We start from the raw sequence: 27220 nt of genomic DNA on the forward strand, positions 1-27220 counted from the left end.
GATTTTTCTATCCCTGTTTGTAGGTTTTGGTAACTTGACATCTGGGAAATGTATATTTCTCTTGGACTTTTTATTGCTGTGATTTGCATTATCATTTTCTATAAATATATTACAACATACTATATTTATTTTGGTTCACAGCTTTTAAAAATCTAATGTGCTCTCAGGCATCTGGGGAGTTGATGGAGTGGTCTAGAGATTGGAAGTTCCAGACAGGAGACCAAAGGGAAGCCTCTGTTTATACCTCATTTCCCCACAGAGCTCCAGGATTTTCCTAATAAGAAAATGGGGCTACTTCTCACCCCCGCAGAGGTGATGGGGGGATAAGTAGTTAATGTTTACAAGTTTAAGATGAAACTTACCTAATAAAAGTGTCAACATGTTGATTATTTTTAAGGCTCCTTAGTAAGAAAAGGAATCTGTTTCAACTTTCATGGGGATTTTGTTCCCACTGAGATGTTCTTTCCGTCTTTTTTTTTTTTTTAAACCACCTAAAGCTGTTTCCATATTTGCCTCTTACGCTTAACAAACATCTGACTATTCTATAATAGCAGTGTGCGGAGGGCAATCACAGATTCAAATTAATCCAGAATGGTACCGTCTATATTCTCCAAAATCAGGAATAAAAGTAGCCTTTTCAGATTTGAAGGGCTAAATTGAAATTGGGGTTTGGTGATTTGAAGCTAAGCCAGAGTGTCCCTTTAAAAGTTTTTTCTTTTTAAAAGAGGTTTCTGAGTTGAGAAATAAATGTGGGCATGAGAGAAATGATACCGCTTAACATAAATGGCATGTTTATTTACCAATTTTATCTTACGCATTGCATTTTTGTTTAACATTTGACTAGCATAGATTCTTCTAGAAGTGATTTCTTGTGCTCCACAACATATTTGCCTGGAAGGGTGGAGAGGGGCCAACAACATAATTAATACTCAGTCCCCACCTTTGCCCCCTGACACGGCTGCAAAGCTTCATTGAAACGGCCCAGTGTTCTGGTTTTGAATGGCAATTTTCTCCACCCATTTGAAACCACTTACAAGAAGGTGGCTTTTGTGCTCCAGAGATGTCTGTAGTTTTGCTTTTCTCCTCAGACTATTCTTCTTTTATCTCTATATCCTAGAAGTGACTTGGATTCATTTTTCTCTTTCTCTTTTGTTTTGTTTTTTTTTTTGGAAGCTTTTTATAACTTAAAAAATCAGTTATTCAAGGGAATATATGTCAAGGAAATCTATACATAGTACATTCTGAAAATTTTAAAATTTAAAACCAGATTCCATCCATGGACATAGACTTTGAAGGCCATCTTTTCAACATAGTTCTGTACTGCAACCTAGAATTAATCTTGTTTTTTAAATGATAATATTTCATTTCAAAATCATCCTCAGCTGATGCACCATTCTTATATACTGATTCATGTTCAAATGCAGTAATTCCTGTTATATATGAGAGTTTAGATTGATTCTAATCCCAGCTCTGCTGCTTATTAGATCGTTGACCTTGGACAAGTGATTTAATCTCTCAACAAATCAATGTCCTCATCTTTAAATGAAAATTATAATACCTTCATCATGGAGTCTTGTGGAGATGGAATGAGTTAATATATGTAAAGTACTTATTAGTGTACTTGGTACATAGAGAACAACTAATTAACGATATTTGTTTTCTTATTCACATTATCTCTTTCAACGTTGATTAGAGAATGTCTATATATATATGTGTGTGTGTGTGTGTATATATATATATATATATATATATCCTAAGGTAATTTAATCCCCTTTGTCAGTAAATACTTCGTCTAGTCTTTTATTTTCCATTTTTCCTTTTTTTTTCTTTTTCTGACCACATTTCATGAATTTGGTCTCATGACAAATTCTTCATGGATCAATGATGGTGAAGATGGCAACGTGCGCCCCATTCCTCTTTTTGGTTGAACGTATACTTTTCCTTGGTCAAGTTTATTTGTGCTGTCTCAGCATTATATTTGAAACATTCATGGGCCGTGCCTTTTTGGTCTCTGAGATTATTTCATAGAGGTAATCTAGAACTCCTAGGAAACTTAAGAGACCACTTTGTCCAATTCCTCATTTAAGAAATTAGAACACTAAGCCCTAGGGTGGAAAAATGTTACACTGAAGGTCACACTTCAGATGGATACTCAGACCTCCAGAGTCTTCATCTTATGCTCTTAACACCAGCATCCAATCAACCACTGTCCAGAAAATGATAATCACCTGCTTATCTTTCCCCTAAAGAGGGTGGTGACTCCTCCCTAATAATCTTTTTGGTAGGAGTATCTTGTGGTTTTATTTATGTTTACACAAATGCCTTGAGCATAATAGACCTTTAGTAAATATTTCATGAATGAATGTGTCATCTCTGTGGACTTATAGATCCACAAAGATGGGAACCTATAAATAATAAAACGTAACATTTTTCTAAACCCTTTCTATGTCCCCAACACTATTCTGAGTGCTTTACATATATTATCTCTCTTAATCCTTACAACGACCTTAAGAAATAGGTGCTATTATTATGCTCATTTTCCAGAGGTTAGGTAATTGCCAAGTCTTATCACCAGCTTTTGTTGGAGTCAGGATTCAAAGCCAAGCATTCTGACCTCACAGCTGGTGTTTTTAATTCCCTGTCCACTGCTGTTCAAGTACCCCATCCAATGAGGGCATTAAAGGGTGAACATTCTGAGCTGGACACCAATTCTGTTAGCTTGTATTTTTCCATTAGCATTGAAAGTGAGTTCACCAGGGTCCATTTATGTAGCTTAACACCAATTACATCAGATAAAGCAGCTTTTAGGCAGGTAGTGAAATAAGGTAAAATGAAAAGTCTCCAGCATTCTCTCTCTTTTTTTTTTTTAAGTTAGGAAAGAATTTAAAATATGAAATTATTTTGTTCAGATACAAGAGATTTCTAAGGCTGAAGAATTAAATTCCTTAAGTGATTAACCTGGCTTTGCTCTGCCTATTTCAAATTCAATTATAGGATATAATAAACAGGGTCATATTTATTCACTAGTGTTGGAATATGTTTAAATTAGGACTCATTTTATGGTGCATATGATTTTCAGGTCTTATATGATAGTTCTAGACAGAGAGGATGCCAGGGGAAAGACAGATTCCCGAGAGATGGGTGAAGGGGCGAGAGGTCACTTCATTAGAGCCCCTGCCAGCTCTAGCCATGTATCATGTCTTTCCCTTAGCTCTCATTGCTCATGTCCACCAATGGTGAAATTTAGATGGCTTGCCAGTATCCTACAATAATTTTTCCTAACCGCAGTTAAACCTGTGCTTTAGTTTGAATTCATCAGCAACATGCCTCTAATGCCTCGTCTAGGATGTGGAAGGAAAAAGGCATTTTATGCTCCTTGTTTGGAAAACATAGGTGAATTTCCCCTGAGTAAAGATACCACTCAGCTGGCGAGTATGTTAATGTAACTCAGCCGGGGACACAGTCCTATCACGGTAACTGAAAGCTCGTAAAGATCTCAAAACTCATGCCAGACTTAGGGTAATTATATTTCAACAGAGGAATGAGACTTAAACACAAAAGCCATTGTGGATGAAGATTATACCCTTTTTGTCAGTCTCATAATTATATGTGCCTATTCTTGATAGATTTTTATACAGCTGAAAGAGAATTTCAAGAAAACCTTCCCTAACCCATTATTTTATAGAGGAGGTACTTAAAGTTTCAGATCAGATAATGTTTCTAAAGTGATATAGCTATTTAGGGGCAGAATGATGACTAATTATGACCATTAATAAAAGGTTTTTTAGAACTTACTATGTGCTAGACACTGTATAATATGCCCTTTCTTTGAGTTGTTTCATTTCATCCTTACAACCAAGCGATGCACTTATGAGTTTACTGATGAGTAAACTGAGGCTGGTAGAGGTTAAGAGGCCTAGAGGTCACCCCCAGCAAGAGGCAGATTGGCGATTTAAGTACTAGTCCCTTTTCTAACCACAGCTAATGGCTCAACCCAATAAATGGCAATGATTCTGAAGCCAGGGTCCTTTCTGCTTGTAGAAGAGTTTCTGATTGGCAAGACAGGTTCCTCATTTTGACTGTGAATCAGACTTTCCAGTCTAATCTTCTGTGGAAGAGGTTAAGCAATGCAATATGCTGCAAATGGAAATGAAAGTTTAAACGCTAATTCGAAAGAGGGACTTTTATTACAATGGAGTGAAAACAGATGGTGGTAAATAGAGAGCCTTTGGCCTGGGCGCAAGACCAAGCACTCATCAGACTTGGATTTGCGGATATGCAACTTAACAACATGCTTTGCTTGTTATTACCCTACAGTGTCATCCCTCACGAGCGGAGAATATTAACCATACTGCAGTGGCTCAGCCTGCCAGATAACGAGAGGTATTTGTTTTCCTCTGTCTTTCTTCTTTCTTCAGTACATTTCCATCTCAGGTTAGAATTGGATGGAACACTAGATAGACTGTGAAATAAAAATTCAGCCAAGGTTTGGTATTAACAGTTTTGTGGTGCTTGGCCTTAAGCGTTACTTCCCTAAGAAGGATACAATGGATTTGAGTTATTGGGGACCATTTAATTACTTGTATTACTACAGCTGTTAATCCTGGCCACTGCAGTGGAGCTGAAGGGAGTTTCTGGCTTTGATAAATAAACTAGCAGCATTCCAAGGACTGCGGAAACATTAGGACTGACTCTTTAATGGAGTTAGTTCTTTAGGGCTGTAGATTGCATGATGCATGTGATCGTCACTGGGCTATATTTTCTTGGGGATCAAAGATCAACACTTATGTGCACATGTAGTAATAACATTCATCAGGTGTCAGGCGGGTGGGAACAGGGAAGAGGGGATGGGTAGATTCATAGCTAATGGGTGCCGTGTGCACCATCTGGGGGATGGAAACGCTTGAAGCTCTGACTTGGGCAGGACAAAGGCAATATATGTAACTTAAACATTTGTACTCCCATAATATTCTGAAAAAAAAAATACCTGAGTACGTGTTCAAATTTTTTTGGGGGGGACTTTTGATTCCTGAAGGTGGTACCAGGCAGTTACCCCAGTGGCCGTGGTCTAGGGAATGGTGGACGTGGAAGCAATAGAAAAAAAAAAGTTTTGCATGCTAATACTAACAGTGGTTTAGAGATTAATTAAATTTGAGAGATTTTTTTTTTTTAATGTGTGGGGATATTTGATATTCTTTGTTATTTGTGGTTTGGGGAGATTCTGAATCTTCCAATTTTCCCTTAGGCCTTCCGTCTATGCCTTCTATTCTGAACAACCTGATTTCTCTGGACACAAATATGGCCCTTTTGGCCCTGAGGTTAGTAGCTTGCCATCTGCCTGAGAAGAACCTGTGTCCCTGGGCGACCTGATCTACTGACCTGATTTCAGGATTTGTAAAACATCTTTGGGGGTGTTCAGATCTACAAAGTTTATACATAATCAAATCAACTACAAGTCTAAGAACTTAAAAATAATTGTAAACATACTTCTTTTTCTTACAGGAACTTCATTTCAGATTGCTTTGATATTTAAACATACCCTAACTTGGTGTTAACGGGAAATGGGGTGTGTTTCAGCCCTGCGGGCATCAGTCATGAGATGAAGGAACAGGAAGGGTTGGCATTTGTCATCATTGGGATGGGAGTGGAAAGGAATCTTGAGATGAAACCTACAATATAAAACATTGCAACTGAATTTCAGCATTCTTAAAATGACTGTAGCATTCAGAAAGGGTAGATGAGCTAAGCGGCTCCGATAGCCTTGGCAGGTACGATCAATCCGGCATATGTTATATTATTGGACACTTTTTTATTTAATAAATTTTGGCATAGGTATATATACTGTGAGACCATCACCACACTCAAGGATGTGAACATATTCATCACCCTGAAAAATGAAGTGAATTCTTAACTGAGAGGAAAACATACTGCTGATTGAATCTCGTTAGCAGGGCAGTGTGACATGTTTTTATCAAACACTCAGCCATCACAGTGGAAGACAATCTGTTTGTAAGGTAGTATCCAGTATAATTGCAAATTCGGGAGGTGGGAAAGGGATGGTTGTGTTCTCTTATGTTCCTCTTTCACCTAGGATGGAAATCGTCCCAACATTTCAGCATAAATCATGTTAAAATATGATGGAGTTTGTAAATCTAAACTTTTTAATATTGTAAATACTTTCCATCTCCCTTTATTAATAGGATGGTGAGATCTCCATTAATAAAACAAAACTTGATTTTAGCTGAGAAATTATTTTAAAAACTCTTTGTTGGTGAAAATTGCCTCCTCCCTCTAACAGCCTTTGACAACACTGTTGACTATAATTAAGTTCACTGTGTTCAGCATAAGGATGACCTGGAGATTCAGATAAATGTATCTTGGTTTAAGTAGTTTTGAACAAATTGCAGCATGTCTAAACAAAGGCAGTAAATACCAAAGAGTCATAAGTATTTCTGAATGCTCTGACATCAATTGAGTGCTGACTTTTTAAGCATTAGAAACTGATGGCTGTCTGAAACCATTCTTAGTTTGTCTTAAGTGATTGAAGTCATATAAATCTGATGCTCTTTTTCTATCCTTTTGATATTTAACCAGTGTTGCATGATTATGAAACACAAATGATAAAATGAGATAAACATCTGCATACATGAAACACAAATCTTATTTTGTCAGGAAAAATAGCCGAAGCAAGAGTGGCTGTTTTATCTTTGGATGACTTCTCTGAGATTAAACTAAACTGAACAAAAGGAACATTTCATTAAAATGTTAAAACAAAGCACCTAAGCAGTTCCATGTGCTCTACTTAAAAATTTGTCTTGTCTTGGATAATAATATTCCTTAAAAGACTCTATGTGGTAGGCAAAACAGGGGATGATATAGCCATTCTTTTAAAAGTAAAAGGGTAGTACTTTTGCTTGGCTGTAGTGGGAGAACTTGAAGATAGAACCTCAGAACTTCTGACTCCCAGACCACGTTTTTTTCCCCATGGAACCATTTAACCCTCCTTCAGTCCAGGGGGTAAGCAAAGCGGTCAGTTAATAACCATATTCAAATCACACAGAACATTTTCTTTATGACAGGAGTTGGCTTTTTAACAATACAGATGAGGTATAACTCATCTCATACCTTAAAAATTATGTGGCTTAACCATAAATGTTCTTTATCCATGAACTTCTTTGGTTTTCTAATACATGTGGTTTAGTTACAATTACCTACTTGAAAGTGTATGTATATGTGTTTTACAAAAAAGCAACAAGTTTTTTATTTTGAATATTGAGCAATGAATACATGAAGCATGATTCAGGCTAATTTAATTTACTGTAATAATTTTTCTATGTCTAAGGTTGCTCATAAATATATAAACAGATTTTTCTTACAGTACTTTTGAATTAAGAGCTGGAGGTATTCACGTTATGTTCTTTTTACTATTACTACTCCTTGAGACTGGGATATTCTCATGTATATACTGGGTAAACACTCTTAATTGGATACCTCGAAGTATATACTTCAATAATTGTAACCTGATTATCTGCTCACTTTCTTCTCATAAGGCAAGGGATATTTTCAGATTTCAACTATTTCTCATCTGGTTCTTGGAATCTTGCTTTAACTGAAAATTAAAAAAAATAGTTTACACTTTCAAAACACTAGACCAAAGCAAATCAGTAAGTCAGCAAAACCTCTTTTAAATCATAGAATAATTGGTTTATATACCTTTATGTCCTATATCATCATATGTCTTTATTATGCACAAAAAGATTATACATACTAGCTGAAAGATTATTGAAAAATCTGTAACATGTTATCTCTTACAAGTAAAGAGAAAATAACTTGCATTTGAAATTCAGTTGAAATGATTCTAACTAGCAAAATGCTGTATGCTACAAGGAGATGAATTCAGTTGAAATTTATGCTTTATTTACTTAACACTTGAGTACACTTCTTTTCAGGATGATTCTCCAAAGCTGTTAATTGAGATGACCAAACATTCAGCTAATAGCTCCTAGAAATGGGTTATTGCTCCTGGTTTCATAGTGTAATGGTGAATGTTCGAAAATATGCTTGCTTTTGATTATTGGCGCAATCTTTTTCTCTTTGACCGTCTGTGCTTTCTCTGTGACCCCTTGTTTGGCTGCTCTTCCAGGCCTAGAGGCAGAGCTTTGGCTGGCTACTCCCTACCTTCAGATGGCAAAGTATCCTTCTGAAAAGCAGGGAAATTTGCCCCTCTCCCTCCCATCCTTTTAATAACCTCAGGCTAAAACTTCTACATTCAGGCTAAAGTATGGCTGTTCAGTGAAAACTTAGCTTTCATCTACCTCTAACATTTGAAGAAGGAAATACATGCAATATAATCACTGGATGAAAACCCGGTTTGACTAAACCCTACTCTCCCACTGCTCCTCTAACCTGCTGCAAACAGAAGGGCTCGCCTTTGGAGTCTTCGGAATGTTGAGATCTCTTGCAAATGACCTAGTGTTTGACGGGCAGACTTGAGTGCTAGCAGAATGTATTCAGTGACCATGAAATGGAAAACCCTCTTTTCCTTTTGCTGCTCTTCTCATGGACATTTGCCTAAAACTAGAAGCATTAAAAAAAAAAAAAAAATCCCAACAAACAAAACCAAAGCCTTTGGGGCTGTGTCTTTTGATCACTCTGCTGGAGAGACAGGATGAGACAGAAGTAGAAGTGCCTTTGCCGTCGCTTGCCCTGGAAACAGTGAAATCGCATGGCAGATGTTCTCCTTCTCGGATACACTAACATTATTCCTCCTCCTGCCCCTTCCTGCATCTGAATGGCTCTCGGAACAGTCCTACTGAGGAGAGAAGTCAGTTAGGTAGACAGCAGGGCTTGCTGCTTTAATTCACCTTTGCACCATCAGCAAATCAGGGGCCTATTTTTCTCCAGCATTTGGAAATCCCAAAACGTTATCTTCAGTTTTCTCTATCAACCTCTGGATTTTCAAAATCACTGCAACTCCCCCCACAAAAGGGGGTTTCTGATAGCGAGAGTGTAAGTAGACTCTTTCTTGATCTGTATACCAAGATGAAGAGATCTTGATGACTTTTTACATTTTACCTAATTTAAAAAAAGAATTTGGCTTAGAGTTCCTCTATAACGGAAACCTCAATTGTTAGTGAGCAGTTCTCTCTCCTGCTGAAAGACCTGATTTGTGGAAGTACATTAATGACTAAGGAGGATTGCTTATTGTTTATGTTTCCTTCCATCCTTGATTTTTACATTTTTTTGCCTGATCCTTTTCAGTGAAGGTGACAGTTGCTTTCCTATATTTGGTGGTGTGACCAGATACTCATCAGATTCTAGATTGGAACCAGTTTCTCCAACCTCGTTGCCATCTTGTTATGACCAAGTGACTAGTATTTTCTTTAGTGTTAAGCTCGTACTTTATAAATGGAGAGCTTTTCATAACCAAGGACGGGTCTTGCCCTAATGCAGGAGTTATGGAATGCAGAGCTTGTCTAATGTCACCTTCAGACATACCTGTAGGCTCCTCAGCCAAAAGAATTCTCTCAAATTGTATTCTTGTTCTCAGGGAAGAGGCTGTGTCAATAGCATCAGGATCAATTTGGGAGGCTTCTCTCTAAAGAGTTCCCTGAATCATCATTCCAATTTTTTTCTCACTTAAAGAGCCTTAGTTTTCCTAACTAAGACTCTGCTGACCCCAGTCGGGAAAGTGTGAACTTTATTACCTGACCCAGAGGGACAGACGACTTCTGAGTCCAGCCATCTCTCTCCGCCAGTACAGGAGAGTAGTTATGGCTCCCCTCTTACTCCGGCTAAGAGACCTAAGAGGAAAGTTGCCCCTAAGAGGAGACAGGAAAGACCAGTTGCTCCTCCAAAGAAAAGACGAAGAAAATTACATAGGATGGATCAGTACGCTGCGGAAACTCGTCAGGACAAAGTAAGTTTATCTATTGTTCCAAAGCTGTGTGGCGGGCAGGTCTGAGTGGAAGGTTTCCTTCAGTGCCTTGGTTTGAAAACCAGCTGAATTAAGTTTTTGAAAAACTGTGGTGCATCGTCCTTAGCTTTGAGTCCAGAAGAATCTGGTACTTCAGAGATTAACACTTACGGGAAGACTTCCTGAACTTTCAGCATGACAGAAAAAAATAAAAAAAGAAGAAGCCTTTTAGTTTTTTTTAAACTTAGTTGCCCTGAAACTAGTATTAACATTTAGGCTTATGTGAACATTGAGAAGGCTATTGGTTTTGCTTGTACATATTCATAGAATCAGTCACAATAGTCTGTGGTCTTGGTTCTTGAGAACAACCCTGCAAGGTCAAAGGGGAAGTCCTCAAAGATAGCGCAGATTAGAACTCAATGGAGGGTTGGCTTAGATTAGTGGTTTTTACCTTCAGAGATCAGAAAAGGTCTTAGGCCATATAAAGGGAATAGCTGATACAGAAAGAAAAACAATGGGCAGATTGAGTTGTGTTAGTCTTATAGTGATGTAAGTAATATATACTCTTTCCAGTACATTCAAAAGCACCTAGGGGTTGTTACTTTTGCTGAAATCTTCAAATACTCCTGAGGCAGTATCTTATTTCTGATTGTCTGAGCCACTCAGTAAGAAGTAGGTTCTGGATTTTACCTGAGTTATCCTGCTGAGTAAAGGAAAATAAGTCATTGCCAAGGATCAACATAAGTTGTGCATTTGCTATTTTTTTTTTTTTGTCTAGACAAAGATCTTAGAGGAGACCATGATTTTCTCAGAAGCAAATGCCACTTAGTGCTACATCTGTTAGTCTCTTCAGATTATACTGCACATTTATTTCTGAAACTTTCAATTGTGACTTACTCCTTGGGACAGGGTTTGAAATGCTCACTCCTGCCATGAAGAAAAAAAAAAGTTTACGCCTGATTTCACTGATGAAATGATATGAGGAAAGGTCTTGATTCACCTGAGAAGATACTAATGGAAGATAATATTTTATGTCTGTGTAAAAGTGATATTCAGATCCCTTCTGTTCTTATCTTAGTCATTTTGAGTGCATATATGTAATTGTTAGCTAAGCTGTCACATTCATCTAAAGATACTTCCTGTATCTTTCTATTCTTTGTCTGATGAGAAGTTTCTTAAACATGTTTCCATTGCACAGTTAAAGATGAGAGGGAGTGGGAAGGCCTCTAGGATGTGGGAGCTTTCATGTTGTTAGAAACTCCCATTTGAAGCAAGAAAATGAGAGATAGATTATGTTTCTTAGGCTTTGGAAATGTTCTTTGGACAACTGCGTTTTCCTATTTTGCTAGACTAAATGAGAAACCCAGAAAAACTCAGAGGTTCACTTCTGTTTAAGTTAGGACTCTTGTAGATTCTTATTTCCCTCAAAATCAGCTTGAGAGGAACCAAACAGAGAAGCAGTAGCTTGTTTCTTAGAATAGATTCTTCTGTTAAGAATCTAGCCCTTCAAAAATCGGCAGTTAAATTATTTGGAATGAGAGGAAGCTCATTGTGTTAATGATATTCTAATTTATTATCCAGCGGAAGGTCATGATTTTAACCTCAGAACTGCTTTTTGGTTCACTTAGCCCTTGTCTTCTTGCCATGCCTCAAAACCTAATGTGATTTCACTCCGGGAACTGTCCGTCTGACTTTCTGCTCACTCTCAAAACTCTTGGATTTAAAGGATGTTGTTGCATTTTAGAAAGGCCATTTTATCTCTGAAAAAAAGAGTTTCCCTTAATAAATATCTTTGATATTTTCATATCAAAGAATCTTTAAAGGGATTGGATGAGGAGAGGTTTCAATTCTCTTGAAAGAATAAAGATATAAAGTGCTTAGACCAGATTTCATTTAAGATTGACAGGCAAATCTCCCCAGACAAAGCTCTGCCTCTAGGCCTGAAATTTTCCTTCCAAGATGTTCTAGGGGTAGAAGATCTATGAGCAACTGAAAGTGGGGGAAAATCCCTGTAGGGACTAACTTGCTCCTTTTTCCAGATGACAAATCCTCTGAGGGAAATTGACAAAACTGTGGGGCAATTAATGGATGGACTGAAACAACTAAAGCTGCACCGGTGTGTCAATGTCATCTTTGTTGGAGACCATGGTAAAGCTTTATTTTTCTTTGCTAATAGGGTAGATAATGTTTCTGATAGCATTGAGGACAGGAGCTCTTGTCCTCAGAATATAAGATTCTATTCTTAACCTCCTTCCTCCTTTCTTTAAGATGGGGGAAGAAATCAAGCCATGATTCAAAAGTATGAGATGACCTGAGACAACCTTGGGTTCATTTTGATCAAAAGCAGGAACTTCCTATATTTTTCTATTCTTTGCAGGAAAAGGCCTTTCTACAGAAATCTGTCTCTTGTTAAAGTGTTGCTGACAATTTTCTGGTGATATTAATAGCTTCTTCTGTGAATGTGACGTATCGGGTGATAATCCCTCATCCCTTCCAGCCACATCCTCAAAAGGAGCCCACAGAGTTTATGTGTAAAAGTCAAATTGTTTCCCTGAATTCACTGAGACCAAATCCAGAGGGCCCTGCTGCAATACAGAAGACTGTTAAAGAGAGGAAAAAGTAGTTTAGGAAGCATTTTTCCAAATCACTTTATAAAGTAAAAAAAATTCGTGACCACTTCTTAGAGGTGATCAAGAGCATCATAAACACTATTGGTTACAGACCAGGGTGATGGAGGGAAGGGGCAGCTTGGAAACATACAGACTAAATTCTAGGGAGTGCATTCTGCATTCCAGAGCTATCAAACTGAAATTCTGACTTTGGAATTTGGGGTGGTTCCCTTCTGGTAGAGCTTGAAAGATGAAAATTGGTTGACTCTTTGGCAGTTCTGTTAAGAATGGCAGGCAAATCTCCCTAGTCAAAACTCTGCTCTGGGCCTGAAGTTCTTTCTAGAATGTTCTAGAAGATCTATGAGAAACTAGGGGGAAAAAAAAAGACAGCTGTGGGGGCTTTCTTCCCTGAGGGGATTAAATGTAACCCTCTTATGTTCCATGAGTTTGGCTTGGTGGAGAGCTACAGACAGGACAGAGGATTTGGAACATGTATCAAAGCTGTTTCAATTTAAGTTGCCCAGAGCTGTCCAGAGCCTTTGCTCCCATGCTGCAGCCAGACTTGTAAGAAGTAGATGGGCCCCAATGGGTCACATGCTGAAGCATTGTAAAGGTCATGGATAGATTAAAACCTTGTCTTCTCAGTGTGCAGGCTTCTCAGATGAGTAGATCCATTTGGTTTCAGAAAGCTACAGCATCTCTTTCTTTAAAGGTAGTATGGCCTAGTGTTTCAGGGCATGCGTGGGCTTTGGGGTCAGAATGAGTTTTAGTGGAGTTCAAATTGCGCTGTGCCACTCAAGTACTGCACAACACTGTACACCTCATGTGGCCTCTCCAAGTCTCAGTTTCCTCATCTGCTGAATAAGAATACTACCACCACCTACACAAAGTTAGTCTGGAGGATGAAGGGTGTTGACGTGTGAGAAGCACTTAGCACAGTGCCTGATAGTCTTTGAAAGCAAGGAAGATTGCTCACCATTGGGGTGGCACAAGTGACTTCCTAAAAATGTAACAAATATAAGATCCTTCTAGTTTTCCATTAATATGTATTTGGAGACTTTCCCTTACTGGGCATCTAGTATTGTACTAGAACATAGTAGCTGTTTGTTGCTTTTATTTTTCTTCCTAAGGGTTTAAATGTTAAAAGGCAAGATGTATAACCCTTGTGTTATGTTGGGTTGTTTTGTCTCTCTTCATTCCAATTTGTATTAAGAGCTGGGGATGGGGTGGGGGTGGGTTGTCTGGATCTGTGATCCCAGGAGGTGATAATTTGAATTTTACCAGATGTGAGTCACTCTGGGTTGTATTTCTTTATTCCAAAACCTTGGCGCATCCTTTACAGGATCACTTATTTGCTCTCTTAGAGAATATTTGTATACTGGATTGTGCAAAGCAATAAATATATTAAACCTTTATAGTTCCATATCATCTCATAAATTCCAAAATTGACAATAAAGGTCTCTATTAGCCTCCATAGTCTATGATTCTAAGATTTGAATTTTTTTTTTAAAAAAAACCTTTAAAATATTGATCAAAAAATTTAACTTGATGGAGGAAGGAAACAAATCTTAGGGTGGGGGAGCAATGTTTGTTGGTTAAAAAATCTTCTCTACCTAGACGTTTCTGTACTTTGAGATGCTAGCTTTCAGTTCTGACTAACTACATTGTTTACAACTTATTTTCAGTGCTGTTTTTCAGTCTGGGTGGTCATTGAAACTGACATTTTTCTTTCTCATCTCTTCTTGCCAGTATTGTTTTTTCAGTAACATCCAAGGCCACCAGTGGAGACAGAGTGAGGGCTGGTGATTATGTGCTCAAGACAGGAGATATATTAGAGAGTTGGACAATGACATTTTGTAAAAGAGACATAAAACTGTATGTTTCACTTATTTATACCCCCCCAGCTGGGAAGAGTTTGAAACAATCTAGGATTTTTTTCTTTGAAAAGAATATATCTTTTTCATAAGGACTGTGTAAATAGTATTTTTTTTTAAATCATAATTACATTCTTTCTCTTGCTCTTCTGGCTGAAAGACTTAAAACGATAATTGAGATGAGACATTTTTAACTTTCTAATGCTTACAAGATGATACAGCTAAATCATAGTCTAGCAAAAAGATTATATATGAAGAAGCATTAAATAATTTTAACTCAAGTTTAAAAATCTCAAAAGTGAGGTTTCCTCCTGATCTCAGAAGAGTTTTTCGTATATTTTCTTCTAGAATTTTTATAGTTGCATGTCTTACATTTAAATCTTTTATTCATCTTGAATTAATTTTTGTATATGATGGGAGATAGGGGTCCTATTTCATTATTCTGCATGTGGCTACCCAGTTTTCCCAGCACCATTTATTGAATAAGGCTTCCTTTTCCCAGTGTATGGTGTTGTTGAAGATCAGTTAGTTGTAGGTAGATGGTTTTATTTCTGAGTTCTCTATTCTGTTCCATTGGTCCATCTCTACTTTTATACCAGTACCATGATGTTTTGGTTACTATAGCCTTGTAGTATAATTCGAAGTCTGGTAATGTGATGCCTCAAGATTTGTTCTTTTTGGCCAAAAATTGCTTTGGCTATTCAGGCTCTCCCCCCATTAAATTGTTAAAAACTAATGAAAAAGATGTCTGCATGTTATCTTTAGCATCTGTGTTAAGATTTTAATTTTGATATTGCCTGTTAAAATTATATATTTTAATTTTATATTTAATAATGCAAATATTAATACTTTTTTCCCCTTCTCATAGGAATGGAAGATGTCACATGTGATAGAACTGAGTTCTTGAGCAATTATCTGACTAATGTGGATGATATTACTTTAGTGCCTGGAACTCTAGGAAGAATTCGATCCAAATTTAGCAATAATGCTAAATGTAAGTTGATTCTTAAAATATTGAGTTGTTACAGTGATAATACAGTGGAGTTGGTAAAGGCTTGTTTTCTAAAGCTGAAATATTTGGGTAAAAATTCTAGGTCTGCTACTGCTTAGCTGAGTGACCTTAAATAAGTCATTTAAATGCTAAGCCTCAGTTTTTTCACCTGAAAAATGGGGATGCTAACTAACAGTAGCTATCTCATAAGGCTGTTGTGGAAATTAATCTACATATATTGCTCAGAGTGGATCCTGGCACATAGTAGCATTATGTAAATATTTGCTTTTGTTTTTATCTTGTGGAAATTGCACTTAATTTTAAGCATGTTTATAACCATAAACTTCTGTTTATAAGAGAAGAAGTTTTCAACAAGAAGTTCAGGCTGGTGCTTTAGCTGAAACTTCAGGGTCTATGACAAGGTTGGCAGAACCACATCTGGACCCTGGGGGTTCCTAGGAACCTTGTGGAAGGAGGGTCTTCCCCTTTGTAAAAGTGATTAGCACAACCTGGGAGGAAAAAATATTCAGCCCTTGGGAAGTGGCAGCTGTTCTGAAAGATTAGAAATAAAATAAACAGGAATAATCTCGTCACTTGCATTTTACATGTTTGAGTTATGGTATGCCACTGATAAGAACTTTAATTTGTGAACTAAAAGATTTAAGGGGCTCCCCACCTGGCTTTTAAGAAGTCCATAGTTTTATTTGGGACATGCTATATTTTGAAAAAAAAAAAAGTTATCTAGAGTTTTTACCCTTGGGAATAAGAAACTATTGACACCAACCTCAAAGCTTTGGAAAAATTAAGTTTTTCCCAAGTTACATTTGTGAGTCAACACAAATGGGAACTGTTCCAAGGTCAGCTCCAGGCAACATTTGAAATAAACAGAATGTGGGTGTTTCTGCCTTCTCGTCTCTATGCCTTTAATGTCCTCTGTGTCCTCCTTCCCTGCCCACTTGAGATAGGCAGGCCCTCACCATAGACTGGATGCAGTTATCATGGCACCTCTCAAATTTAGTGTTTGCATTTTAGGGACATACAAGAAAGATTTTGTCTATTTTGAATGGTATTTATGATGTCAGTAAATGTAATAGGGAAATTCTTTTAAGGGGAAGAAAAACTTTCCTAAGGCCCATGAAATAATGACTACCAATAACGAAATGTTTTGTACTTTGCAAAACACTTTGCAATGTGATTTCATTTTGTGGGAGACAGTAGAGTGGGATGGTGAAGGGCACAGGTGTCTGGGTTTAAATCCCAGCTCTGCCAGGGACTCCTTTGTGATGTTGGATACGCTACTTAAACACTCTGTATTTCAGCTTCCTCACCTGTAAAATAAGTATTGCTGGGAAGACTAAATGAAAGATTGTGTAGATATAACTTAGATCAATATTTAGCACATAGTCAAAGCTATATAAATACTAGCTATGACAGTGTCTTGGTCATATCACTATTTCAGTTATATATATATTTATATGTACACACAATCTTACTTAATCCTTTTAATAGCCATGTGTGATAAAGATAACTCCCAAGTTTATATCTTCACCCCAGGTCTGTTCTTTGAGGTCCAGGCCCGTCTTGCCAACAGCCTATTTAATGTTTTCATGTGGAGGTCTCAAAGGCACCTCAAACTCAGCATGTCCAAGACTCAATAACCTTATTATCCACTTTGTAGACAGTAAAAATCAAGGCTCAAAGAGGGGTAAAGGAATTGGCTTGGAAGATGACAGTAAGTAGCAGAGCTGGGATTTAAACCCAGATTCGTAGATTCTGAACTACACCCCTTTCGTCACACCAAGTGGGGACTGTTAGCATGAAAGAAAGGACTAAATTCTTCAGAACTGAAGAGCTGGTGTCCAAAAAATGGACTTGAGCATTTGCTATTTTATAATCCTCTGGAATTTTTCTGAGTACATGCTATTTATTTCTCTTCATTATCAAAGAACATGAACTTTGTTTGTTCCCTCAGAGGACTTTGGTTTATGAGGCCACAGAGTATAGAGGCTCAAGGCACAGCTTGCTCAGTCAGTTTGGTCCCAGTGTGCCAGCTCCTCCACCTTCTGAACACCACTGGCTTGATGAGGGTTCTGACAGCATTTACCTCCCAGGGTTGTGAATAACCAGACAGAAAGTGCCTGCAAAGCTCTAACAGAGAGACAGGTGCATAGTATGGATTCAATTTGGGTTAACCATTACTGCTACCATTATTACTCATTCACTTTCCAGTAAAAGGTGTAATTAAAATTTAAGCCCAATGGAATCCCCACTTTAGCTTTGGATTTCAAGCTTTAGAACTAAGATTCTGAAAATAGTCTTTGGAGTGTGTCTATTTGTACCCTAAGAGGCGCTCTTATTCATGCATTTTAACAAATATGAACAAATATTTATTAATGTTATTAACAAATGTATACTGAGGGCTTATGATGCACCAGGCCCCATGGATGCACCTGCAAATGACAGCAACAAGGCCTGCTCTGCTGGCATTCATATTCCAGGAAGGACTGCATCGTGACAGATGGTATCTCTTCTGAACACTGCTCTCCTTTCCTACTGATTCTGTAATGACATTCTGAAGCACATTTTTTGAAAACAAAATAAAATCCAAACAACCTACAATCTCCTCTTTCTCCCTACACCCCCCTAAAAGGGACCCTCAGATAATATAATCCTGTCCACAGTTTATCCTGCACAGCCATCATTTACATAGTTTTGCTTTTAGCTAGTTCAGAGTATTGACGAAAATATCCTTTAATGCTGCCCATGAAAATAAAGAGGTCCACACACGTGTGTGTTTATGGCTGGAGAGGAGTGGCTACCTATACAATTAGACCCACGATATTACTAAGGAAACAGAACTCTGTTTAAAAAAAATAACTCAATGGATTAGAAGATTCGTCTTAAAGTGGATGATGACCTGTTTCAAAGATCTGCAGATAAATAGGAAGTTACATTAAAAGCCCCAAATGCCCAGTTTAGCTCCTGAGGTTAAATTGCAAATAAACTAAGTCTCCAGAGGAACCATTTAGGGGAACTTGAAGAAGCAGTTTACCTAGCAGTATCCTGGTGCTATGGAAGGAAACATTCCCTTCGGAAGAGGAGACCTGAATCTAGTGAAGTTCACTACAGGATTTGTTCCACTTGTTTAACTGCATTTCAATTACGAAATGCTAAATACCTGCACACAATTGCAAACAAAACGCTACAGTGATAGTCCTTCTGGGTGGTGGTGGAAGAAAGAATTGAGTATCTTGCTGCAAAAATGATTTCTCTCAGTGATTATTATTCTCTCTTTTGAAATCTTTCTCCTTCTCTCTTTGAACAGATGACCCTAAAGCCATTATTGCTAATCTCACAGTAAGTGTTGCAAGTCACCAGGCCCCTGCCCCCATCAGGCCTCTGGGCTCCCCTCCTGTGTTTGCCTCCCTGTAGGGCAGCGGGAACATTTTCCTCACTGCCCTGCCATCCCATATATTTGTTTCCTTAAGAGCTTTCAAAACTTCTGGCCTGTGGTCAGCTGCAGGCTCCCTAATGGTCTTGGCAATGATACAAACTGAGAATATTTGATCCTCCCATTAGAACTGAAAAGTATTCATTCATGATTAAACAAATCTTTACTTTCTCTGAACCAGATCTGCCTACCACGCTGTTCCATTGTTCCTGGATGCAGGCTAGAGACCTTAAAAGCACATGAGCATTAATCAGAAAGGTCTGAAAGTGTGTGCTCCTTCCTACTTCCCGCCCCCATCCTTCACTAGAAGCAATAGGGAAAGCCCTCAGAGTTTGACTTGCTCTTAGTGATGGTCTCATTAAGTTAGGAATGTATCTTAAAATTCCTAACTCTCCTCTGATAGCCTGGCATTTCATCTCCAAAGTTATCTAATCCCCTTTGAACTTAATTGTTTGAAGCATGTATTTGATAGGGAGCAACAAATTCCATTTATTCACTAGCCAACCTTTTGCTTGGCTTAAAACCTCCTTCAACTTATTAGAGATAGAATATCTAAGACTTTTTCTAGAAGACATTCCATCTAGAGTCTTAATTTCCATTTCTGTTTCAGTGTAAAAAACCAGATCAGCACTTTAAACCTTACATGAAACAGCACCTTCCCAAACGCTTGCACTACGCCAACAACAGAAGAATTGAGGATATCCATTTATTGGTGGACCGCAGGTGGCATGTTGCAAGGTAACTAGGGGATGGGCTGTCCCTGTTTCTCATCTTCACAACCACTCTTTTGGCAACTGGGAATGTTTTAAGGTCCTTAGTTATCATTAAAAGAAATCTCAGTTGGAAATCTTGCTGTTTCCAACGATTTTGTGGGCTAGATAAACAATTAGTGCTGAGACAATATATCTCTGTGTTCTGGGTCTTAGTATCTGAATGTCTCTTTATAGTCTCTCAGTGCATCTGTGTGTGTGTGTGTGTGTGTGTGTGTGTGTGTGTGTGTGTGATCACTTTCATTTTTTGAATTTATATTCTAACCTCTATTCTTATTACTTGAGTAAATCAAAAGTATAACTGGGACCTTGCCCTAGCATGCTGGGCTAATTTGGTCTCAGCTGATGAGACTTCGCCTGTACCAGTGTTTATAGAAGACTTCGGAAAATGTTGTTCATCTTAAAACCTCTATTATCGTGAACATGTTTTATGTCACTTTAAATATTTCAGATGTTTTCCTTCTTTTGAACTACAAAAGACTCCCCAATATTGAAGAGACTATTCCTTCCTTTTTAATCTGATGTAGGACATGTCCAGAGACTTGAACTACTTCCAAACAGTTGATTATTAAAGGTTTATACATTTTCGTACAGACCTGGAAGCAGCCCTTTCCCACTCTCTCTTCCTCCAATGTTCTCTTTATGAAAAGTTTTGTGAAGCAGTCTGTAGCAATAATTGAACAACTGCTACATGCATTCTGCTAGGTATTCTTAGTTTACAAGGGAGAGAAAATAACCAGAAAAATGTTTGTTCTCTGGGAACTTGTATCAATATGGAACACATGAAAATACATAAATATACCCTAATTTTATAAGTGGGTAGAGTTAAATATGTGGGAATATGATGAGAGATGTATGAAGAACAGAAATTATTGAAATCATGTAGAACAGATATGGGAAATCCTCATGGAAAAGCTATAGAGATGCAACTAATTGGCTGAGTACGTTCTCTGCAGCGCCTTTTATGGTATGGGGCAGCATGGAAAAGTTGGTGGGTTCATAGGAAGGAAAAAGGAGAGTTGAGTAGAAGTTAAGCAAAAGACAAAGGCAGTTGAGCAAATTAGTGTGGACCAAAGCCAGGTATGTTAATTAAGCAGTAAATCTTTTGATTTTAACTCTTGTATTGTCGAGGTATTATATGCAAATATCTTATTTTCCCAAGCCCTAGGTACTTTTCCTAAGAGTGGAGACCCCTATGATAAATTTCTTTGTTCTCCCTAAGCACTTTACTTCAGTGCTATGTACCTTGGAAGTATTTAGGAAATGTTTGTATTAAATAAACATGAAAGATTTTTTGGAAAAGGGCCACATGATACTTATGCAAAAGATATCTTCCTGTCACAAAAAGAAAGGTCAAATGGTCTTGATGTCTAGATAGCAATGTTTCCATTTTCTATTTCTAAATAGAGATCTTGTCTAGGTGAGGCCAGGCTTTTTTAAAAATAGATCCCTATTACTGTTAAGTTGACCACTCAGTTATACTCTAGCTATATTGTAATGATGGGTAAATTTGCACGTCAACATTTTTATAGAATAGAGATCTCCATTCATTGATGAAACAGAATATATTTAAAAAGTGCCTCCCTAGGCATTGAACCTAGGGAGGGTTCTGTAGAAGTGAACCGGACACACATCATCCTATAGTTGAGATTCTTACAGTCTCAGAGCTAGTGAAGCACACAGGCAGAGCACTGCCTATGACAAATGCCCTGCTCGGTGTAAGCACAGGTTCGATGAGGCCACCACAACTTCTGTTTACAGGCCCCCATTTATCCTGGGTGATTGACAAAGCAAAAGCACTTGGAGAAATGAACAGAATTATCTTTTCATCACTGTAGGAATGATGTAATTAGAGACAGGCTTTCAAAAACCCCTTCTTAGAGATTCTTTGTACCCTGAAATTAGCATTTTATCAGAGTGATTTTGTGAGAGATCCTGACCATAAAATCGTTTCAATGTAGGAAACCTTTGGATGTTTACAAGAAACCATCAGGAAAATGTTTTTTCCAGGGAGACCATGGATTTGATAACAAGGTCAACAGCATGCAGGTATGATAGCAGAACAGGGAATTGAAATTGTGTTTTTAGTGATTCTTAGAAAGCATGGGAAATGGTGGTGTGCATGAAGTTGCACAGTATTCATAAATAGAGGGAGAGGTGCTATCAAACAATGTTTAATTGCTTTTGTTTGTTTTGTTTCTTTTTGGAAGACTGTTTTTGTAGGTTATGGCCCAACATTTAAGTACAAGACTAAAGTACCTCCATTCGAAAACATTGAACTTTACAATGTTATGTGTGGTAAGTCACATATGTAATCAAAACCAAGGAAACAATGATTAGTTAATATATGAACTTCCTCAATGTCAGAGAAAGAAATGAGGTGTCCATCTTCTGGGACCACCTTTTCTCCCCATAGGAAAAATGTTGTAACTTGCCCATCGGTTCCAAAGGCAGAATATCAAATCCTTCTAAGGCGTCTTTGTCTTCCTTCAACAGTTGGCTAATGGGTGTTTCTGTTGGCAGCCTCTGGCTGATCCAATATAGCATTACAGCTTGACACCATTGGTCAGAGACCTGCTGGAGCAAGAGTTCCACACAGAGCCCTCTCCCAACTCCATCTCTTGCATTGCAGCCCAGTTAAAATTTTGCCAGCTTGCATCCTGGCCAGCTATTTATGTGCACCTAATTATTTTTCTTCTTTGAGCTTCTAGTTGTTGAATGAGGACAACTTTTCCTATTTAGTAAGGGAGTGCCAGTCTGGTGGTTAGAGGGGGAGTCTGCAAGTCGGGTCTCCTGGGTTCTTTTCCCATCTTGGCTGCTAGCTCTCCCCTGTCCTGCCTCCGAGCTTAGGCAAGGCACTGTGTGCCCACTTGGCAACCATTCACTTGCTATGAAATCAGCCTGTTCATCTCACAGTGGCACTTCAGGGCACACAGCCAAAGCCTCCTCTTGTCCCCACACTTCTGTGGAGTGCCTTAGAGGGCAGACATGGTTATTCATTGATTGTAAGCCTCATTTCGAAATTTGGGATTAAAAAGTCCCAGAGAAGTGCAGAAGGATAGTGATACTGACACTAATAATCCTTGGGTTGTAACTATCACAGACATAGGCAATGGCTAGTTTAGGCTTTATTCCTTCACTCTTTCTTTGTGAGAATGTTTCTCTCTATTCATGGTGGAGCAATGAACATGGCTATTTCAGAAAGCTGTGGCAAGACATGGTCAGGCCAGAATGGTTCAGGAGGTAAGAAGGGGGTGCCTGCCAGGTAAATTTGGTTTTATCCAATTCTGATTTATGTTCAGAGTTTTCAGACTCTTAGAAGGTGAAAGGTTTTGATCTTACCATATCTCATCAAAAAAATTTAATAAGCACCTGCCTCTTTTTCATTATTTTCATCAGATCTCCTGGGATTGAAACCAGCTCCTAATAATGGGACCCATGGAAGTTTGAATCATCTCCTGCGTACTAATACCTTCAGGCCAACCATGCCAGAGGAAGTTGCCCGACCCAATTATCCAGGGATTATGTACCTTCAGTCTGATTTTGACCTGGGCTGCACCTGTGATGATAAGGTAGAGCCAAAGGTAGAAATAATCTTTATGTTTCTCATGGAGGACCTTGGTGGGTGTGTAACAGGACTGTACAGTAGCACTTTCTGTGATGGTGGAAATGGTCGATAGTTGTGCTGTCCAAAATGGTAGCCACTGGCTGGTGTGACTGACGAATTAAAATTTGAATTTAGTTACTTTAAATGTAAAGAGCCATATGTGGCTTGTGGTTACCATATTGGACAGCTCAGATATAGAGGAGGAAGGGTAAAAAGTAGAATTCATGATGCTATTCTGTGGAGTCACAGTTCCCATCTAAAAACTTTTTCTGTTTTTTTAAGCCATGGATCATGTGTCTATCAGTCATGGTCCCAACAGGAAACAGGTGAGCCATGTAGAAGAGGTTTTGAAAGAGAGTTTAAAGAAATTGTTACAGTCATGCTTAATGAGAGAACTATTTACAAAGGCTGGGAAGGGTGAATGGAAGTCAGTAAAGAATGATGAAATGCCCTGGGGTTAGCAGGATACCCTCCGAGTCCTGTAGGGTGAGGGAAGAGAGCAAGTTGCCAGAGCATGGAGAAGGAGCTGAAGAGGAAGGAACTATTGTATCTGGTAGATGAGTGCAACTCATACACCGCCACCCAGCAGGAAAAGAGCTGGGGGAGTTTTCCCTCATCTCTTTCCCCTCTACTTCCTTGCAGATGTCACTTATTGGGAGAGCCCAACGGGAAGCCACAGGGCAAGTTTACATGGATGTGGTCACTAGAGGTCAGTCTCCAAGGACACAGAGCAGGATAGAGAAGAGTCCAACATGAATGTGGTGGTGGTCCCATACACCATGTTTGGACAGTTTTTGAATACCAAACAAACTACAAATATTAAGCAATACTTTACTTACTGAATTTTATATTGATCAAAGACCTTTACAGCTGCCAACCAGTGTTTCTATAGCAGGAATTAACTAGAGTTACCGCACTGAGTTGATATGATGCCAGCCCAACACAAGGAAATATGGTATTTTTGCATGTGTGGTTTTATTATGGATAAATGTGTGATTTTTCTATTAGGCCTCAGAAAAATGGAACATCATTCTCCTACTGCCTTATCTCCTTCCTCTACAATTTGTTACCCTCCAGAATTCCTAGGGGCCTAGGAGCCACAGTTTGGGAGGCTTGCCACTGGCGGAATTCAGATTGCTCTTCTTCCCCACTCCGCTATTTTTTTCTCCTTCCTGCTTTTGCTCCTGACAAGAAGTAAGAAGGCTAATTACTATAGGGCAGGTAATGCTCAGACCTTAGCTGGAGGAGTTGAGTTGCAAAGTCAACAGGGAGTAGTCTTGGGAAGTAGATCCCAAATATAATTTTAGAGGAATCCACTTGTTGTACTGTATCTTGTTTTCTGAATTACCTTTCTTCTGAAGAACAAGAAATCTTTTGGATATCTTGTCTTAAGCCATTTTAGAGAAATTCTGAATTATCTTTGTCTATGAGTTTCTCCAAAAGATTGCCTTCCTTCTATTAAAAAAAAATTCTAGACATACTGAGAAGGTATAGAGATTAATAAAAAAGAATACATCAGTATATACATAAGAAAGAAAACATTTGAGATTCAGTGGAAGCTTCCTGAATCCAACTCCATCCTATTTGCTTCCTACCCAGAGGTAACTAGTATCCTAAATATAGTGTGCATAATTCCCATGCCTGTCTCTGTACTTATATACTCCATATGTATGTATCCCTAAAATATCCCTAAATATCCCTAAAATAATATATTAAATAATCTTTGGTTTCCTAAAATAACCTACAGTATAGTTTTGCATATTACAAATTTTTATGTAAATGCTATTATACTATATGTATCCTGCAATTATCTTGTTCATCATTATGTTATTGAGGTTTATGCATATTAATACATGAAGTTTTAGCTCACTCACTTTTACTGCTAATGCAGCAGTGATATTTAATTGTATAAATATACCATAATGATTTTATTCCTTTTTCTATTTGAGAACATTGGGTAATTTCCAAATGTTGCACTTACAAACAATGCTGCTGCAGATGTTACTGCAGATGTCCTCTTGTGTGCATATGCTAGAGCGTCTCTAGGGTATATAGTGAAGGGCGGAGTTGCTGAGCCATTACTTTTCTGAATTATTGAGTCCTTACTTTTTAGCTTTGGAAAAATTGATTTCATAAATTGGTTTGAGAATCACTTTAGTGTACCTAGGGATTAACATGAAATATTGAGGCATTATTCTAATTATTTACATACATGTGCCCAAATAATCATCATTACCAACATGGTAAGTTGGTTCCACAGTTTTAAGGGAAGGAAACAGAGTTATGGAGAAATTAAAGAAGGTGCTTATAGACATAGAACTACTAGCAAGTGGAGCCTAGAATGTCAATTTGAGATACAATAGTAATTCCTCAAAAGAATTTATGCTACTGATAGAGTTTAGGATCCTCTTTTGAATTTAGCAGGGTGCTAAGTACAGAGAAGGGTACAGGAAAGAAAGAGCATTTCTGATTTACTTTCTTTTTTCCTTTACTGGTTTTCACAAATGAAGAACAAATTGGATGAACTCAACAAACGCCTTCATACAAAAGGGTCTACAGAAGGTAAGGGATTGATGGAACAAACAATCAGATAAATTTTTTCTAGTTTTCAAAAATTGAAGAGACTTCTTATTTACTTTATAATGTAAGCCCAATATTTTTTAAAATTCAAACTTGTATTGCAGCATGATTTTTACATCTATCTGGCAAAGGGTATTAGTTTATTCTATGTGTACTAGATGTCAGTTGTGCAATAGAAACATTCCATTAGCTTTTTTTTTTTTCTCCTCAATAGCTTTAAAGCCCTCTGAGAAATGGACAATCCATTGTGCATTTGGTAGGTCATAAGTTAAGGTGCTATGGGCCTTCTTCTAACGGGTAGTCACAGTTATAAGTAATAGCAGCTGGTACCTATGTGAAGCTCACCTTCCTGGAGAGTCCATGTGTATATTGTGGTGGGGGGAGATACTCAAAAAGAATCAAATCAGAACTCCATCTTCACATAAGGGATCGTCTTGAGCCCTAACTATTATTTTATGTACAATGACAACATGCATGTATTAATGAACTTTTGCAAGTTTGCAAAAAAGAATCTCAATGATTGGCATCAAGAGAGATGCATTTCTTGCTCACATTTTAGTATGCTGACTGAAGGCCAAGGGGGCTCTGCCACATGTGTACTCTTTTTTAAAAATTTGTATGAATTTACAGGGTACAAGTGCAATTATTTTGCATGTGCAGGTCATGTAGTGATCAAGTCAGGGCTTTCAGGATATCATCACCCAAATTATATACATTGTACTCATTGAATAATTTCTCATACGCACTCTCCTCCCACTGTTTACCCTTCCAAGTCTCCTTTATCTATTATTCCACTCTCTCATTATTCTGGAATCCAGGCTGAAGGAGGAGACCCTATTGGGGACACGTCCTTTTCATGGCAGAGGGAACAGAGGGACCACAAAACTGTGTGCTGGGTCTCAATGTTTCTGCTTTTATGAGGCCACTTGCACTCACAGTTCACTGGCCCAAGCTGTGCACATGACGTCTCCTACAATGGTGCAGGGAAGTCTATTTTTTCCAGAAGGTCTCTATCCCGCAAGTCAAATGGCAATGAGTAGAGGCAGTAAACACAGTAATACAATTCCCCACACAAGCTCTTGCTTCTGATTTTGAAAATCCAGAAAATTACAAGATAATAGAAGGGAGGGAAAAGTTCCTAGACAGGTTACTGCAGTAGATGGGATAGCATGTTCAACAGCAAGTAAATGACTGAAAGTGTATTTAAAAAGTGATAGAACCTAAGCACAGCATCCTCGAGTCATGCAATAGAGATGCACACAGCCAAATTCTCCTGAGAGTATCACCTGCGTTATTAGCTTACATATGGTTCTGTTTATCATATGTGCTGTTTCCAATCTGATTAAGTAGAGTTGAAGAAACCAGTAGGACATTTTATTTGCTTGACTTATTTTTCCCCTTTAGAAAGATCTTCATCTGCCT

General features: G+C 38.1%; 1 protein-coding gene across 2 annotated transcripts in view; it reads left to right on the forward strand.

Moving 5' to 3' along the window:
* The window catches only part of ENPP2 (ectonucleotide pyrophosphatase/phosphodiesterase 2), a 95565-nt gene that overhangs the window by 48276 nt on the left and 20069 nt on the right, over positions 1-27220 (forward strand). For both annotated transcript variants that reach the window (XM_012646560.1, XM_012646561.1), the window contains exons 10-19: positions 4318-4383; positions 5246-5318; positions 11956-12064; positions 15268-15393; positions 18716-18747; positions 19452-19579; positions 21573-21660; positions 21822-21909; positions 23011-23195; positions 25729-25780. In XM_012646560.1, coding sequence (XP_012502014.1) covers positions 4318-4383; positions 5246-5318; positions 11956-12064; positions 15268-15393; positions 18716-18747; positions 19452-19579; positions 21573-21660; positions 21822-21909; positions 23011-23195; positions 25729-25780 — 947 coding nt within the window. The remainder of the gene's footprint in view (positions 1-4317; positions 4384-5245; positions 5319-11955; positions 12065-15267; positions 15394-18715; positions 18748-19451; positions 19580-21572; positions 21661-21821; positions 21910-23010; positions 23196-25728; positions 25781-27220) is intronic.

Source organism: Propithecus coquereli, unplaced genomic scaffold (assembly GCF_000956105.1).
Source record: "Propithecus coquereli isolate 6110/MARCELLA unplaced genomic scaffold, Pcoq_1.0 Scaffold247, whole genome shotgun sequence".
NCBI lineage: Eukaryota > Metazoa > Chordata > Mammalia > Primates > Indriidae > Propithecus > Propithecus coquereli.